Source organism: Bombina bombina, chromosome 2 (assembly GCF_027579735.1).
Source record: "Bombina bombina isolate aBomBom1 chromosome 2, aBomBom1.pri, whole genome shotgun sequence".
In the NCBI taxonomy this organism is placed as follows: domain Eukaryota; kingdom Metazoa; phylum Chordata; class Amphibia; order Anura; family Bombinatoridae; genus Bombina; species Bombina bombina.
Window position 1 is genome coordinate 697,039,781 of NC_069500.1, and position 17,521 is coordinate 697,057,301.

The 17,521-nt window shown below is 38.2% G+C and overlaps 1 protein-coding gene across 1 annotated transcript in view; it reads left to right on the top strand.

Moving 5' to 3' along the window:
* GRIN3A (glutamate ionotropic receptor NMDA type subunit 3A) overlaps positions 1–4,655 on the top strand; it is a 754,984-nt gene extending 750,329 nt beyond the window's left edge. The window contains exon 9 of the mRNA XM_053702674.1: positions 3,979–4,655. Within this exon, the coding sequence (XP_053558649.1) occupies positions 3,979–4,312 (334 nt within the window). The 3' untranslated portion in view covers positions 4,313–4,655. The remainder of the gene's footprint in view (positions 1–3,978) is intronic.
* Positions 4,656–17,521: the final 12,866 nt, after the last annotated feature.

Here is a 17,521-nt window from a genome sequence, read left to right on the forward strand (position 1 = left end):
GCAAGAGATGTTCAGGACTCCTGGGCCATAGAAATTGTAACCCAGGGGTATCTCCTAGATTTCTAAGATTCTCCTCCAAGGGGGAGGTTCCATCTTTCTCAATTGTCTGTAAATCAGACAAAAAGAGAGGCGTTCTTACACTTTGTAGAAGACCTTTTTTACCATGGGAGTGATCTGCCCAGTTCCAAAAACAGAACAGGGGCAAGGTTTCTACTTCAATCTGTTTGTGGTTCCCAAAAAAGAGGGAACCTTCAGACCAATTCTAGATCTCAAGATCCTAAACCAATTCCTAAGAGTTCCATCCTTCAAGATGGAGACCATTCGGACTATTTTACCAATGATCCAGGAGGTTCAATATATGATTACCATGGATCTAAAGGATGCGTATCTACACATTCCTATCCACAAAGATCATCACCAGTTCCTCAGGTTTGCCATTCTGGACAGGCATTACCAGTTTGTGGCTCTTCCCTTCGGGTTGGCCACAGCGCCAAGAATCTTCACAAAGGTGCTAGGGTCCCTTCTGGCGGTCCTAAGGCCGAGGGGCATAGCAGTGGTGCCTTATCTAGACAACATCTTAATTCAAGCGTCTACTTTCCAACTTTCCAAGTCTCACACGGACTTAGTGTTGGCCTTTCTAAGATCTCATGGGTGGAAGGTGAACGTGAAAAAGAGTTCTCTTATTCCTCTCACAAGAGTTCCATTCCTGGGAACTCTGATAGATTCGGTGGACATGAAAATATTTCTGACGGAGGTCAGGAAATCAAAGATTTTAACCACCTGCCGAGCTCTTCATTCCATTCCTCGGCCGTCAGTGGCTCAGTGTATGGAGGTAATTGGACTTATGGTAGCGGCAATGGACATAGTTCCGTTTGCTCGCTTGCATCTCAGACCACTGCAACTATGCATGCTCAAACAGGGGAATGGGGATTATGCAGATTTATCTCCTCAGATAAATCTGGATCAAGAGACCAGAGACTCTCTTCTTTGGTGGTTGTCACAGGATCACCTGTCCAGGGGAATGTGTTTCCGCAGGCCAGCGTGGGTTATTGTGACGACGGACGCCAGCCTACTGGGCTGGGGTGCAGTCTGGAATTCCCTGAAAGCACAGGGTTTGTGGACTCAGGAGGAGGCCCTACTACCGATAAATATTCTGGAATTAAGAGCGATATTCAATGCTCTTCAGGTGTGGCCTCAGCTGGCTTCAGCCGGATTCATCAGGTTTCAGTCGGACAACATCACGACTGTAGCTTAGATGAATCATCAGGGGGAACAAGGAGTTCCTTGGCAATGATAGAAGTTTCCAGGATAATCCGATGGGCATAGACTCACTCTTGCCATCTATCAGCGATCTATATCCCAGGGGTGGAGAACTGGGAGGCAAATTTTCTAAGTCGTCAGACTTTTCATCTGGGGGAGTGGGAGCTCCATCCTGAGGTGTTTGCTCAACTGGTTCAGCTATGGGGCACACCACAATTGGATCTGATGGCGTCTCGTCAGAACGCCAAACTTCCTTGTTATGGATCCAGGTCAAGGGATCCTCAGGCAGTACTGATAAATGCTCTAGCAGTACCTGGTTTATGTGTTTCCACCATTCCATCTCCTTCTGCGTCTGATTGCCAGAATCAAACAGGAGAGAGCTTCGGTGATTTTGATAGTGCCTGCGTGGCCACGCAGGACTTGGTATGCAGACCTGGTGGACATGTCATCTCTGCTACCATGGACTCTGACACTGAGACGGGACCTTTTGATTCAAGGTCCATTCAAGCATCCAAATCTAATTTCTCTGCAACTGACTGCTTGGAGATTGAACGCTTGATTTTATCAAATCGGTGTTTCTCTGAGTCGGTCATAGATACCATGATTCAGGCTCGAAAGCCTGTCACCAGGAAGATCTATCATAAGATATGGTGTAAATATCTTTTTTGGTGTGAATCCAAAGGCTACTCATGGAGTAAGATCAGGATTCCTAGGATTTTGTCTTTTCTCCAAGAAGGATTGGAGAAAGGATTGTCCGCTAGTTCCTTAAAGGGACAGATATCTGCTTTGTCTATTCTGTTGCACAAGCGTCTGGCGGATGTCCCAGACATTCTGGCTTTTTGTCAGGCTTTAGTTAGAATTAAGCCTGTGTTTAAACCTGTTGATCCGCCATGGAGTCTCAATTTAGTTCTTAAAGTTCCTCAGGGGGTTCCGTTTGAACCCATGCATTCCATAGATATTAAGCTTCTATCTTGGAAAGTTCTGTTTCTAGTTGCTATCTCTTCAGCTCAAAGAGTTTCTGAACTATCTGCATTACAATGTGACTCGCCTTATCTTGTTTTCCATGCTGATAAGGTGGTTTTGCATACCAAACCTGGGTTCCTCCCTAAGGTTGTTTCTAACAGGAATATCAATCAGGAAATTGTTGTTCCTTCTCTGTGTCCTAATCCTTCTTCTAAGAAGGACCGTCTGTTGCACAACTTGGACGTGGTTCATGCCTTGAAGTTTTATTTGCAGGCAACCAAAGATTTTCCCCAATCATCTTCTTTGTTTGTTGTCTATGCTGGAAAGCGTAGAGGTCAAAAGGCTACGGCTACCTCTCTTTCCTTTTGGCTGAAAAGCATCATCCGTTTGGCTTATGAGAATGTTGGACAGCAGCCTCCTGAAAGAATTACAGCTCACTCCACTAGAGCGGTGGCTTCCACAAGGGCTTTTAAAAATTATGCTTTTGTTGAACAGATTTGTAAGGCTGCGACTTGGTCTTCGCTTCTTACCTTTTCCAAATTTTACAAATTTGATACTTTTGCTTCTTCGGAGGCTATTTTTGGGAGAAAGGTTTTGCAAGCAGTGGTGCCTTCCGTTTAGGTTCCTGTCTTGTCCCTCCCTTCATCCGTGTCCTAAAGCTTTGGTATTGGTATCCCACAAGTTAGCATAAACCCGTGGACTCGGTACATCTTGCAAAAGAAAACAGAATCTATGCTTACCTGATAAATTTCTTTCTTTTGCGATGTACCGAGTCCACGGCCTGCCCTGTCTATTCAAGACAGATAGTATTTTTTATGTAAACTTCAGTCACCTCTGCTCCTTATAGTTTCTCCTTTTCTTCCTTGGCCTTCGGTTGAATGACTGGGGAGTGGAGTTAAGGGGGGAGCTATATAGACAGCTCTGCTGTGGTGCTCTCTTTGCTACTTCCTGTCAGGAAGGACAATATCCCACAAGTTAGGATGAATCCGTGGACTCGGTACATCGCAAAAGAAAGAAATTTATCACGTAAGCATAAATTCTGTTTTTATTATAATAATACTGCAGCAGAAATGGTCATCTTATCTTCAGGTGAAGAAGCTGTCTTATCAGCTTAAAGATAAACTCCTATCCTACTTACCATAATTTAAATTAATATTTAGTAGTAGATGTATACATTATATGTGGCAATTTCTCAGTGCAGCTTTGAAATCGTTGGCAAAAAGAAATTGTAATTAAATTCTGTATACTGTGCATTTTTGTCAGAACATATTCATTTGTCAGAACTTTGACATGTTGATTTAAGATTATCAGTTTCCCTGGTCTATTGCTTAGATGTTTTAGTCATGCTAATGGATGCAAGTTAGATATAAATGTTACAGTGTAATAGATGGCTATTTTACATTTTAACAGTATTAAGCAAAAATGATCTTTAAAATATAGGTTTCCGAAAGTGCAAAAAGCTTTAGATCCTAACCAGTCTTATGTGATGCATGATTACTTCTCAATTAAATGCACCATTTAAACTCTAAGCTTGTCATCACCCTATTTATATTTTGCACCATTACAAGACTATTATGCATAGCAGAAAAACATGTAGCTAGAAGGAAGTTGACACTGGTACTTAGGTTTAATTTCCCTTTAGAATACACAAGCCAATGTTTATTTATTTTTTTCATATATGTTTACAATTGCCCATTTTACTCACAGATGTTTTACATGAAAATTACAGTAACCAAATTTGTATTTATTTTTTAGGTGTAATACGGGAAATAGTCAGCAACGTGTGTGGAATACATCAAACCAAAGTAGCTGTAACAGAAGAAAGTACATCTACAAAGAAGTGCACAATGAACTAAGCTTCAGACACCAACAAGATTTGCCTCTGCCTCAATTAAAGAGAGAGACTCCAAAATTACTTACCACTAACGGCAAAGCCGAATCTCTTAACTCTCCCAGGAGCACAGTAATGGAGGAACTTTCTGAGCTGGAGAAACAGATTCAGGTTATTAAGCAAGAGCTGCAAATAGCCATGAATAGGAAAAATGAACTGGAGGAATACCAGAGGAAAAACAGGACTTCTGAATCCTAGGACACTACATCAGATCTTACACATAAAGAGAACATTTAAAGCATACAAAAGTCATGTCAATGACAGCTGTTGTGTGGTTATCTGATGCCAAGAAAAGAAAAACGATATTACAAAATTTCTTTATTTCTGATTCCTAAATGAGATCTATTTGTCTTTTTGTAAGATTCAATCTGTATTTCTTTAGTCTGTGTGAACTGTTAGCCAGTATGAAAATGTGACCTTGGACTATTTTAAAATCCAGAATCACACTTGCCCTCATATCCCTTCTACGGCATTAAATGGAGGTTTTCACGTCTAAGCCCCTTAATGTGCATAATAAAAAGTAAAATGATTTTGAATTATCTCTGCTGTGTCCTTTGCTAGTATTTTTTAACTTTTTATGAAGGAAATTTGCATTTAATATGTCTGACTGAAATTGAAGTTTCAGCGATTTGATGCTAGTAGTGAACTAGGGTGAAAAATTAATTACTCATCTACACTGTAATGGAGTTCTGAAGGAAGCATTGCAGGGCATTTGATGGAAGATAAAACGTATTGCTCTTTGAAGAGGTCAGTGAATGACAATAACAGAGATTGTATGTAAAGTGAATATTCTGTAGATATTTATGTTTTACAAAGTGAAAGGAAATTCAAACTTCTAAAAACTGGATCTGAATTCTTAAAAAAAAAGAAAAATAAGAAATAATTAGAGTTGATTCTATATTAATTCCTTATGGTATATTTTGACCACCTATTTACTACTCTGAAGCCTAATACATTGCAAAGTGGTACTGCAAGAGATGGTAAAACGTTACTGTAACAGAATTGTTTACACCTTAGAACTCTTAGTAACTATTTATTTATCTATAACATTTTTGAATGTTATCTTACATTTATGTGTGAATAAAGAAATGTCTTTTATCTTCTTTTTCAGAAATAATGTTAGTCTGTTAATATCTGGAATGGATTAAAGTAACAAAATAACAATACAGACATCATATTAAAGGGACATTAAACACTTTGAGATGGTAATATAAAATGATAAATTGTATGTATAAAACAACTCTGCAATATACTTTCATTATTTATTTTGTCCTCTTTGCCTGTAATTCCATTCTGAAATTGTGAGCTTTGCAGTTCCTGTTAGAAATGGAAGTGCACAACACTGTTAAATCCAGCACAACTATTGGCTGCACACTCTAATGACCTATGTATAACTGTCCCTAATTGGCCACAGCAGAGAAGGTAACACAAGTTACAACATGGCAGTTCCCAGTGTTTTATAGACACTAAAACTTTACACTTATTTTGTCACTTTTTAAAAAACTAATGAAATTTTAAAAAATCTACATGTTAGTCATGGACTAATCTTTTCTTTGAATGCATCATTCTAGCTAGAATGTATTTAGTGTTTAATGTCCCTTTAAGAGCTACATATGCAGTGCCTATGGTGCAGGTTCACAAAGATGTCTGTTAATTTCAGAACAATTACTTTCAACTTACAGCTTTTCACAGCAATATGCAATACAATGAAGTCAACACTAATTTATGCTATTGACAATTCTGCTGTTTTGTTTTTTTAAATTGCCTACTTTCAGACAGATTACATGGGGAGCGCTATTTAGCGTTTTCGCTTTAGTGCTAATCGCGCTAGAAGTAAATTTTTGTGCGCGTCTTGTTGCGCTGGTATTACGAGCTGAAAGTAAAAAGTTATTGCAGTTGCGCTATAGTGCTAATTGTGCTAGAAGTAAACTTTTTGCGTGCATCTTGTTGCGCTGGTATTACGAGTTGAAAGTAAAAAGTTATCACGATTGCGCTAACCCAATGCACTAAAAAAGCTGAACTCACAATATTGTGTGAGCGATAACCTATTCCCCCATGGAAGTCAATGGAGCAAAAAAAAGTGGAAAAACTCCCCACTATCGCGCAAACCTGATGGCATATTCTCATGTGCACTAACCCAACATAAACATATTAATATTTCACATTGTAATGTTTTTCACATAGCAGAATATGTTCTATTTATTCATAAATAAATATTTCTATATATATGATTGTATTTTGGTACAATATATATCTATGACTATATATATACATAATTATATATAGGTATAGATATATACAGATATATATAGGAATATCAATTTAAAAATACATAGAACACATTCCCCTATGTGTAGAACATTGGAATGTGACACATTTACAGTAAATACACAGTATAACACTTTATTAAATATGAATATTGTATAAATATGCTTTTGATGTTTTCAGCTACTTAGTGAAGGTCAATTTCGATGAATTAGTGCCCGGTTTTTAATAATCCTATTAAAAACAAGAGCACTTTAATTCATCAAAATTGACATTTCACTCCTTTTCTCCAAAAATTACCTTTTATTCCTGACAGCTGCTGCAGCGCTTTCTTTGCCAGTCGCTAGCCCTCTTCGCAGGTCCAAAATGACGAATCCGTCTTCCTCCAATCACGGCATTGCTTCAGGCCATGATCCCGCTGGGGGGAAAGCCATGATTGGAGGAAGCTGGATTCGTCATTTCTGACGTAAGAAGAGGCTTCCGACGGCCGGGGGAATCGCTGGAGCAGCTTTCAGGATTAAAAGGTAAGTTTTTGAAGAAAAGGAGTGAAATTTCAATTTTGATTAATTAAAGTACCTTGTTTTTAATAGGTTTATTAAAAACCGGGCCCTAATTCCTCGAAATTGACCTTCACTTTAACTGAAAAGGGCTCCAATGCACTTCTATGTATGTCTTTATATGTGTACATAAGTATTTATGTGTTTATATGTGTATATATGTCTGTAAATTAATATATACCCATATAAATATATAAATACATATGTACACATATATAGACATACATATAGATATTTAGACATGTATATTAATGTATCTCTATGAAAAAAAGCCCTTTGCCTGCCTTTGCCTTTTATTTTTTATGTGTTTTGTGCAACTTTTATGTTTCGCAAAACAGTTAACCAGAGCTCTGAAGTCTCGTTAATCATTCTAGCATAAATCACTATTGTGCTCAATTGATCGTGTTTACTTTCAACTCGTAATACCAGCACAATTTAGCCTGCGTGCAAATGTATAAGTATGTATAAACCAAAATTCATTAAAATTATGGGGGGAGATAAAAAACTGAAATTAAAATCCTCCATGTCTCAAATTTAAATCAATTTAAATATTTGCATAGGAAATTAGCACATCTAGGCAAGTATCCCCACTTGCTTTTCCCCATAAATTCTTAATATACAATTTTACCAATGCACAAGAGAATTGTGGCTAAGATATGCAAATTAGATATGCAAATTCTCAGTTTTTTTGCTTCAAAATACTGTTTTGACACAGCGATCCTTTTAACAGGATTATTACAGCAAACCAGAAATCATTCACTAGACAGCCTGTTTCGTTCTTTTTGGAACTCATCAGTTGGAGATAGATTTCTGGTTGCTGCATTGGTAAAGCTATTTTCATGGTTAAACCAAAATTCATTAAAATTATGGGGGGAGATAAAAAACTGAAATTAAAATCCTCCATGTCTCAAAATGAAATCAATGTAAATATTTGCATAGGAAATTAGCACATCTAGGCAAGTATTGCCGCTTGCTTTTCCCCAGAAATTTTTAATATACAATGTTACCAATGCACAAGAGAATTGTGGGTAAGATATGCAAATAAGATATGCAAATTCTCATGCCTAGATTACGAGTTTTGTCGGTAAAGCTGTGTTGCTAACGCTCAGTTCCAGCTCACTGCTCACCTACAAACAGCGCTGGTATTACAGGTTTTTTCCAACCTGGCGTTAGCATTTCTAAAAAGTGAGCGTTGAGCAAAATTTAGCTCCACATCTCACCTCAATACCAGCGCTGCTTACGGTAGCGGTAAACTGGCTAAACGTGCTCGTGCACGATTTCCCCATAGGAAACAATGGGGCAGATTCGGCTGAAAAAAAAACCTAACATCTGCAAAAAAGCAGCGTTCAGCTCTTAACGCAGCCCCATTGTTTCCTATGGGAAAATATATTTTACGTCTGCACCTAACACCCTAACATGAACCCGGAGTCTAAACACCCCTAATCTAACACTTATTAACCCCTAATCTGCCGACCCCAACATCGCTGCTACCTGCATAACCTTATTAACCCCTAATCTGCCGCTCCGGACACCGCTGCCACCTTCATTATACCTATGAACCCCTAATCTGTCGCCCCCAACATTGCAACACCTACATTATAGTTATTAGCCCCTAATCTGCCGCCCCCAACATCGCCGCAACTATATTAAATGTATTAACCCCTAATCTGCCGCCACCAACGTCACCGCCACTATAATAAAGATATTAACCCCTAAACCTAATTCTAACCCTAACACCCCCTAACTTAAATATAATTTAAATACATCTAAATAAATATACTAGTATTAACTAAATTATTCCTATTTAAAACTAAATACTTACCTATAAAATAAACCCTTAACTAGATACAATATAACTAATAGTTACATTGTAGCTCTCTTAGGGTTTATTTTTATTTTACAGGCAACTTTGTATTTATTTTAACTAGGTACAATAGTTATTAAATAGTTATTAACTATTTAATAACTACCTAGCTAAAATAAATACAAATTTACCTGTAAAATAAATTCTAACATAAGTTAAAATTAAAACTAACACTACACTATCATTAAATTAATTACCTAAACCAAATACAATTAAATTAAATAAACTAAATTACGAAAAAAACAACCACTAAATTACAGCAAATAAAAAAGAAATTACATTTTTTTAAACTAATTACACCTAATCTAATCCCCCTAATAAAATAAAAAAGCCCCTCCCCAAAAATAATAAAATTCCCTACCCTATACTAAATTACAAATAGCCCTTAAAAGGGCCTTTTGCGGGGCATTGCCCCAAAGTAATCGGCTCTTTTGCCTGTAAAAAAAAAATACAATACCCACCCAACATTAAAACCCACCACCCACACACCCAACCCTACTCTAAAACCCACCCAATCCCCCCTTAATAAAGCCTAACACTAACCCCTTGAAGATCACCCTACCTTGAGACGTCTTCACCCAGCCGGGCCGAAGTCCTCCAAGAAGCCGGGCAGAAGTGGTCCACCAGACGGCAGAAGTCTTCATCCGATCGGGGCAGAAGAGGTCCTCCAGACGGCAGAAGTCTTCATCCAGGCGGCATCTTCTATCTTCATCCTCCCGGTGCGGAGCATCCTCTTACATCGACGTCCTAATGAAGAATGAAGGTTCCTTTAAATGACGTCATCCAAGATGGCATCCCTTCAATTTCTATTGGCTGATAGAATTCTATCAGCCAATCAGAATTAAGGTAGGAAAAATCCTATTGGCTGATGCAATCAGCCAATATAATTGAAGTTCAATCCTATTGGCTGATCCAATCAGCCAATTGGATTGAGCTCGCATTCTATTGGCTGTTCCAATCAGCCAATAGAATGCAAGCTCAATTCTATTGGCTGATTGCATCAGCCAATAGGATTTTTCCTACCTTAATTCCGATTGGCTGATAGAATTCTATCAACCAATCGGAATTGATCCATCTTGGATGACGTCATTTAAAGGAACCTTCATTCTTCGTTAGGACGTCGATGGAAGAGGATGCTCCGTGTCGGCTAGATTGAAGATGGACCCGCTCCGCGCCGGAAGGATGAAGATAGAAGATGCTGCCTGGATGAAGACTTCTACCATCTGGAGGACCTCTTCAGCCCCGATCGGATGAAGACTTCTGCTGTCTGGAGGACCACTTCTGCCCGGCTTCTTGGAGGACTTCGGCCCGGCTGGGTGAAGATGTCTCAAGGTAGGGTGATCTTCAAGGGGTTAGTGTTAGGTTTTATTAAGGGGGGATTGGGTGGGTTTTAGAGTAGGGTTGGGTGTGTGGGTGGTGGGTTTTAATGTTGGGGGGTATTGTATTTTTTTTACAGGTAAAAGAGCTGATTACTTTGGGGCAATGCCCCACAAAAAGCCCTTTTAAGGGCTATTTGTAATTTAGTATAGGGTAGGGAATTTTTTTATTTTGGGGGGCTTTTTTATTTTATTAGGGGGATTAGATTAGGTGTAATTAGTTTAAAAATTTGTAATTTCTTTTTTATTTTCTGTAATTTAGTGGTTTTTTTTCGTAATTTAGTTTATTTAATTTAATTGTATTTAATTGTATTTAGTTTAGGGATTTAATTATAGTGTAGTGTTAGGTGTAATTGTAACTTATGTTAGGATTTATTTTACAGGTAAATTAGTATTTATTTTAGCTAGGTAGTTATTAAATGGTTAATAACGATTTAATAACTATTGTACCTAGTTAAATTAAATACAAAGTTGCCTGTAAAATAAAAATAAACCCTAAGCTAGATACAATGTAACTATTAGTTATATTGTAGCTAGCTTAGGGTTTATTTTATAGGTAAGTATTTAGTTTTAAATAGGAATAATTTAGTTAATACTAGTAAATTTATTTAGATGTATTTAAATTATATTTAAGTTAGGGGGGTATGAGGGTTAGGGTTAGACTTAGGTTTAGGGGTTAATAACTTTTTTTATAGTGGCGGCAGATTAGGGGTTAATAAATGTAGGTAGGTGTCGGCGATGCTAGGGATGGCAGATTAGGGGTTAATAAAATTTAACTAGTGTTTGTGAGGTGGAAGTGCGGCGGTTTAGGGGTTAATACATTTATTTTTTTATTTTCAGTGGCGGCGATGTCCGGTCGGCGGATTAGGGGTTAAATTATTTTATTATAGTGTTTGCAATGTGGGGGGGGGGGTCTCGGTTTAGGGGTTAATAGGTAGTTTATGGGTGTTAGTGTACTTTTTAGCACTTTAGTTAAGAGTTTTATGTTACAGCGTTAGCCCATAAAACTCTTAACTACTGACTTTTAAATGCGGTAGGAGTCTTGACAGGAGAGGGTGTACCGCTCACTTTTTCCAGCAATCGTAATACCGGCATTAGGAAAATCCCATTGAAAAGATAGGATACACAATTGACGTAAGGGGATTTGTGGTATGCTAAAATCGCGGAAAAAAAAGTGAGCGGTACACCTGTACCTGTCAGACTCGTAATACAAGCTTGCGTTAAAAAGCAGTGTTGGGACCTCTTAACACTTCTTTTTAAGGCTAACGCAAGACTCGTAATCTAGGCAGCAGTTTTTTTGCTTCAAAATACTGTTTTGATACAGCGATCCTTTTAACAGGATTATTACAGCAAACCAGAAATCACTCACTAGACAGCCTGTTTCGTTCTTTTTGGAACTCATCAGTAGGAGATAGATTCCTGGTTGCTGCATTGGTAAAGCTATTTTCATGGTTAAACCAAAATTCATTAAAATTATGGGGGGAGATAAAAAACTGAAATTAAAATCCTCCATGTCTCAAAATTAAATCTTAATTTCAGTTTTTTATCCCCCCCCCATAATTGTAATGATTTTTGGTTTAACCATGAAAATAGCTTTACCAATGCAGCAACCAGAAATCTATCTCCTACTGATGAGTTCCAAAAAGAATGAAACAGGCTGTCTAGTGAGTGATTTCTGGTTTGCTGTAATAATCCTGTTAAAAGGATCGCTGTGTCAAAACAGTATTTTGAAGCAAAAAAACTGAGAATTTGCATATCTAATTTGCATATCTTACCCACAATTCTCTTGTGCATTGGTAACATTGTATATTAAGAACTTCTGGGGAAAAGCAAGCAGGGATTCTTGCCTAGATGTGCTAATTTCCTATGCAAATATTTACATTGATTACAGTATGTATATATATATATATATATATATATATATATATATATATGTCTCCTTTTATAATCTTTGTCTGGTTATATTAACCCCTTAACGACCAAGGATGTGTCAGGCATGTAATCAAAAAAGTGTCAGTTAAGGACCAAGGATGTGCCGGACACGTCCTCTGAGGTTTTAAGCACTGGAAACGATCCTGATCGATTCCAGACGCTTTCAGGGTATTGCAGTGATGCCTCAATATTGAGGCATCTTGCAATATCCTTTTTTTAGCCACCAATGCAGAGAGAGCCACTTTGTAGCCCTCTCTGCATCAGGCATCGATGGTGCAGATCATTGGTGGGTGGGAGCCATAGCAGGGAGGCGGGTGGGTGGCCCATCAATGGTAATATCGGGATCCTGTCACACTGAAGTGCGCACGGGAGCCACATTTACATTAATATATCTAAAAATGTTTTTGGAAGGAGGGAGAGGGAGGGGGGAATAAATGTTGGGCAAGGGATCTGGGAGGGGGAGGGGGTAATGTATTGAGGGGGGCAGCTACACTAAAGAATTTTTTTTAATCTATACAAAAATAAAAAGTAAAACTTTTTTTGGCAAAATGGGTACTTGCAGACAGCCAGTACCCAAGATGGCGGCAAATAGGTAAAGGGGGGGAGGGTTAGAGAGCTGTATGTGGGGGAATCAGGGAGGTTGGGGGCTAAGGGGGGATCCAACACTGCAGAATCAATATTAAAAAAAAAGATTTTAATTTTAGTATTGGCAACCTTTCTGCCAGTACTTAAGATGGCAGTGACAATTGTGAGGTGGGGGAGGAAAGAGAGCTGTTTGAGGGGGGCCGGGGAGGGATGTGTCAGGTGGGAGGCTGATCTCTACACTAAAGCTAAAATTAACCCTAAAGCTAATTTCAGAAAAATTACTTTCAACTTACAGCTTTTCACAGCAATATGCAACACAATGAAGTCAACACTAATTTATGCTATTGGTAATTCTGCTGTTTTTTTTAAATTGCCTACTTTGAGCCAGATTACATGTGGAGCGCTATTTAGCGCTTTCGCTATAGTGCTAATTGCACTAGAAGTAAACTTTTTGCATGCATCTTGTTGCGCTGGTATTACGAGTTGAAAGTAAAAAGTTATCACGATTGCGCTAACCTGATGTGCCCAAAAATGTGAACTTACAATATCATGCGAGCGATAACCTATTCCCCCATGGAAGTCAATGGAGAAATAAAAAAGTGGAAAAACACCCCACTCACGCAAACCTGATTGCATATTCTCATGTGCGCTAACCCAACATAAACATATTAATATTTCACATTGTAATGTTTTTCACATAGCAGTATATGTTCTATTTATTCATAAATAAATATTTATATATACGTATATATATATATATATATATATAGATATATAGATAGATAGATAGATAGATAGATAGATAGATTCAAACATTTTTCAAAGAGGAAAAAATATGTATACACAGTAGAGCTATATGAGATACTGTGAATAAAGTAGGGGATTTCAGCACTCAAAATTAACTATTCCTTGATCTAATATATAGATATAAGGCTGATATATTGTATCAAACAATGAAACACAGACACATATTGGTCTAATTGATATGCAATAAATGTATTACAAAACAACATTTCATAGGAATAAAGTAGTTCATACTAATGCACCACCAACATAAACCACTGCAGTGGATAGCCTAGTTCTAATACAAACAGGTGCTAGAAGCAATAGAAACCACAGACCAGCTATCAGTGTTATTAAACATTTTCAACACTAGAAAAACTGTTAATCAAAGATTTCCAGCCTGATTCTGACGGAACAGTCCTCAAAGCAGTTTGGACAGTCCTTTATAAAAATACTTTTTCTTTGTAATTGTGTATTTTGAGAATATTTAAACCATTGTGATCACTATCACCTGATTATGGCGTTTCTTTAAACAGCTGACAAACCGAGGTAAGAGCGTCCTCCAAATTCAGCTTAATTCACAATAGATAGATTAGCTTGTTAAAGACTTGCATATCCATAATGGTAATTGATGTGCAACAAAACATACAACCTTATCCTAGTTGTTGTAACAATAGCAGCAAAGTCCAGGTATTACGGAATCTCATGAGGCATAATAAGCAGCGGACCGGGACCATGCCTCCGACATCCAATCTCACCCAAATCATTCTGTCTTGTCTCCTTGTTCTGTGAGACAAAGGTTGAACTTGGTAAACTTTACTCGCCTCCGCCTGATCGCTTCCGGACTTGATACTGTGTAACACCGCTTGTTGATACAGGGCACCTGGTATTACACAGTATCAAGTCCGGAAGCGATCAGGCGGAGGCGAGTAAAGTTTCTTAGATCAAGGAATAGTTAATTTTGAGTGTTGAAATCCCCTACTTTATTCACCTTGGGGGGTAGTTATCAACGTGTCTACTTTTCCTGCCTTCGCCGGCCCAATACGCCCGCCTAAGCTCGCCTACCATTGCCGCTGCGGACCTGCAAAAATTTGCCTGTTATCAAAAAAGCTGTCAAAAAGCCGCGCACCAAGTACGGGGCGATGAGCAGCGGATTGTGAGAGTTATCACTCATCCGATCTCGCTGCTCTTCGGCTTTTTTACAGCTTTCTTGCTAGCCTGTCACTAAGCACCCACACTAAACTACACTGTTCTACCCCCTATACCGGCGCCCCCGGAGCCCCCCGCAACTAAATAAAGTTAGTAACCCCTAAACTGCCGCTCCTAGACCCCGCCGCAACTCTTATAAATTAATTAACCCCTAAACCGCCGCTCCCGGACACCGCCGCCACCTACATTATACCTAGTAACCCCTATCCTGCCCCCCCTATACCGCCGCCACCTATAATAAAGTTATTAACCCCTATCCTGCTGATCCCGCACCTCGCCGCAACTAAATAAATAGTTTAACCCCTAAACCGCCGCTCCAGGACCCCGCCGCAACCTATATTAAACTTATTAACCCATAATCTGCCCCCCCTACACCGTCGCCACCTATAATACATTTATTAACCCCTATCCTGCCCCCCACTACACCGCTGCCACTGTAATAAAATTATTAACCCCTAAACCTAAGTCTAACACTAACCCTAACACCCCCCTAACTTAAATATTAATTAAATAAATCTAAATAATATTTCTTTTATTAACTAAATTAATCCTATTTAAAACTAAATACTTACCTTTAAAATAAACCCTAATATAGCTACAATATAAATAATAATTATATTGTAGCTATTTTAGGATTTATTTTTATTTTACAGGTAACTTTCAATTTATTTTAACTAGGTACAATAGCTATTAAATAGTTATTAACTATTTAATAGCTTACCTAGCTAAAATAAAGAGAAATTTACCTGTAAAATAAAAACTAACCTAAGGTACAATTACACCTAACACTACACTATACTTTAATAAATTATTCCTATTTAAAACTAAATACTTACCTGTAAAATAAACCCTAAGATAGCTACAATATAATTAATAATTACATTGTAGCTATTTTAGGATTTATATTTATTTTACAGGTAACTTTGTATTTATTTTAGCTAGTTAGAATAGTTATTAAATAGTTATTAACTATTTAATAACTACCTAGCTAAAAGAAATACAAAATTACCTGTAAAATAAATCCTAACCTAATTTACAATTAAACTAACACTACACTATCATTAAATGAATTAAATAAATTAACTACAAATAACTACAATTAAATACAATTACATAAACTAACTAAATTACAAAAAATAAAAAAAGCTAAGTTACAAAAAATAAAAAAAATAAGTTACAAACATTTAAAAAATATTACAACAATTTTAAGCTAATTACACCTAATTTAAGCCCCCTAATAAAATAACAAAACCCCCCAAAATAAAAAAAATGCCCTACCCTATTCTAAATTTAAAAAGTTCAAAGCTCTTTTATCTTACCAGCCCTTAAAAGGGCCTTTTGCGGGGCATGTCCCAAAGAAAACTGCCCTTTTGCCTGTAAAAGAAAAATACAACCCCCCCAACATTAAAACCCACCACCCACATACCCCTAATCTAACCCAAACCCCCCTTAAATAAACCTAACACTACCCCCCTGAAGATCATCCTACCTTGAGTCGTCTTCACTCAGCCGAGCCACCGATGGAACCGAAGAGGAGATCCGGAGTGGCAGAAGTGATCCTCCAAGGGGCGCTGAAGAAGTCTTCCATCCGATGAAGCTATCCTCCAAGCGGGCTGAAGAAGTCTTCCATCCAGGCGATGTCATCTTTCAAGCGGCGCTGAAGAAGTCTTCCATCAGGGCGATGTCATTTTCCAAGCGGGGTCTTCAATCTTCTTCTTCAGGATCCATCTTCATTCCGCCGACGCGGAACATCCTTCTTCCCCAACGGACTACCGACGAATGAAGGCTCCTTTAAGGGACATCATCCAAGATGGCGTCCCTTCAATTCCGATTGGCTGATAGGATTCTATCAGCCAATCGGAATTAAGGTAGGAAAAATCTGATTGGCTGATTGAATCAGCCAATCAGATTCAGCTCGCATTCTATTGGCTGATCGGAACAGCCAATAGAATGCAAGCTCAATCTTATTGGCTGATTGGATCAGCCAATCGGATTGAACTTCAATCTGATTGGCTGATTCAATCAGCCAATCAGATTTTTCCTACCTTAATTCCGATTGGCTGATAGAATCCTATCAGCCAATTGGAATTGAAGGGACGCCATCTTGGATGACGTCCCTTAAAGGAGCCTCCATTTGTCGTTAGTCCGTCGGGCCAGCAGGATGTTCCGCGTCAGAGGTCTGCAAGATGGATCCAGAAGAATGAAGATTGAAGACCCCGCTTGGAAGATGACATCGCCCGGATGGAAGACTTCTTCAGCGCCGCTTGGAAGATGACATCGCCCGGATGGAAGACTTCTTCAGTGCCGCTTGGAGGATCACTTCATCGGATGGATGACTTCTTCAGCGCCCCTTGGAGGATTACTTCTGCCGCTCCAGATCTCCTCTTCGGTTCCATCAGTGGCTCGGCTGAGTGAAGACGACTCAAGGTAGGATGATCTTCAGGAGGGTAGTGTTAGGTTTATTTAAGGGGGGTTTGGGTTAGATTAGGGGTATGTGGGTGGTGGGTTTAATGTTGGGGGGGTTGTATTTTTCTTTTACAGGCAAAAGAGCAGTTTTCTTTGGGGCATGCCCCGCAAAAGGCCCTTTTAAGGGCTGGTAAGGTAAAAGAGCTTTGAACTTTTTTAATTTAGAATAGGGTAGGGCATTTTTTTATTTTGGGGGGTTTTGTTATTTTATTAGGGGGCTTAGATTAGGTGTAAGTAGCTTAAAATTGTTGTAATATTTTTTAAATGTTTGTAACTTATTTTTTTATTTTTTGTAACTTAGCTTTTTTATTTTTTGTACTTTAGTTAGTTTATGTAATTGTATTTAATTGTAGTTATTTGTAGTTAATTT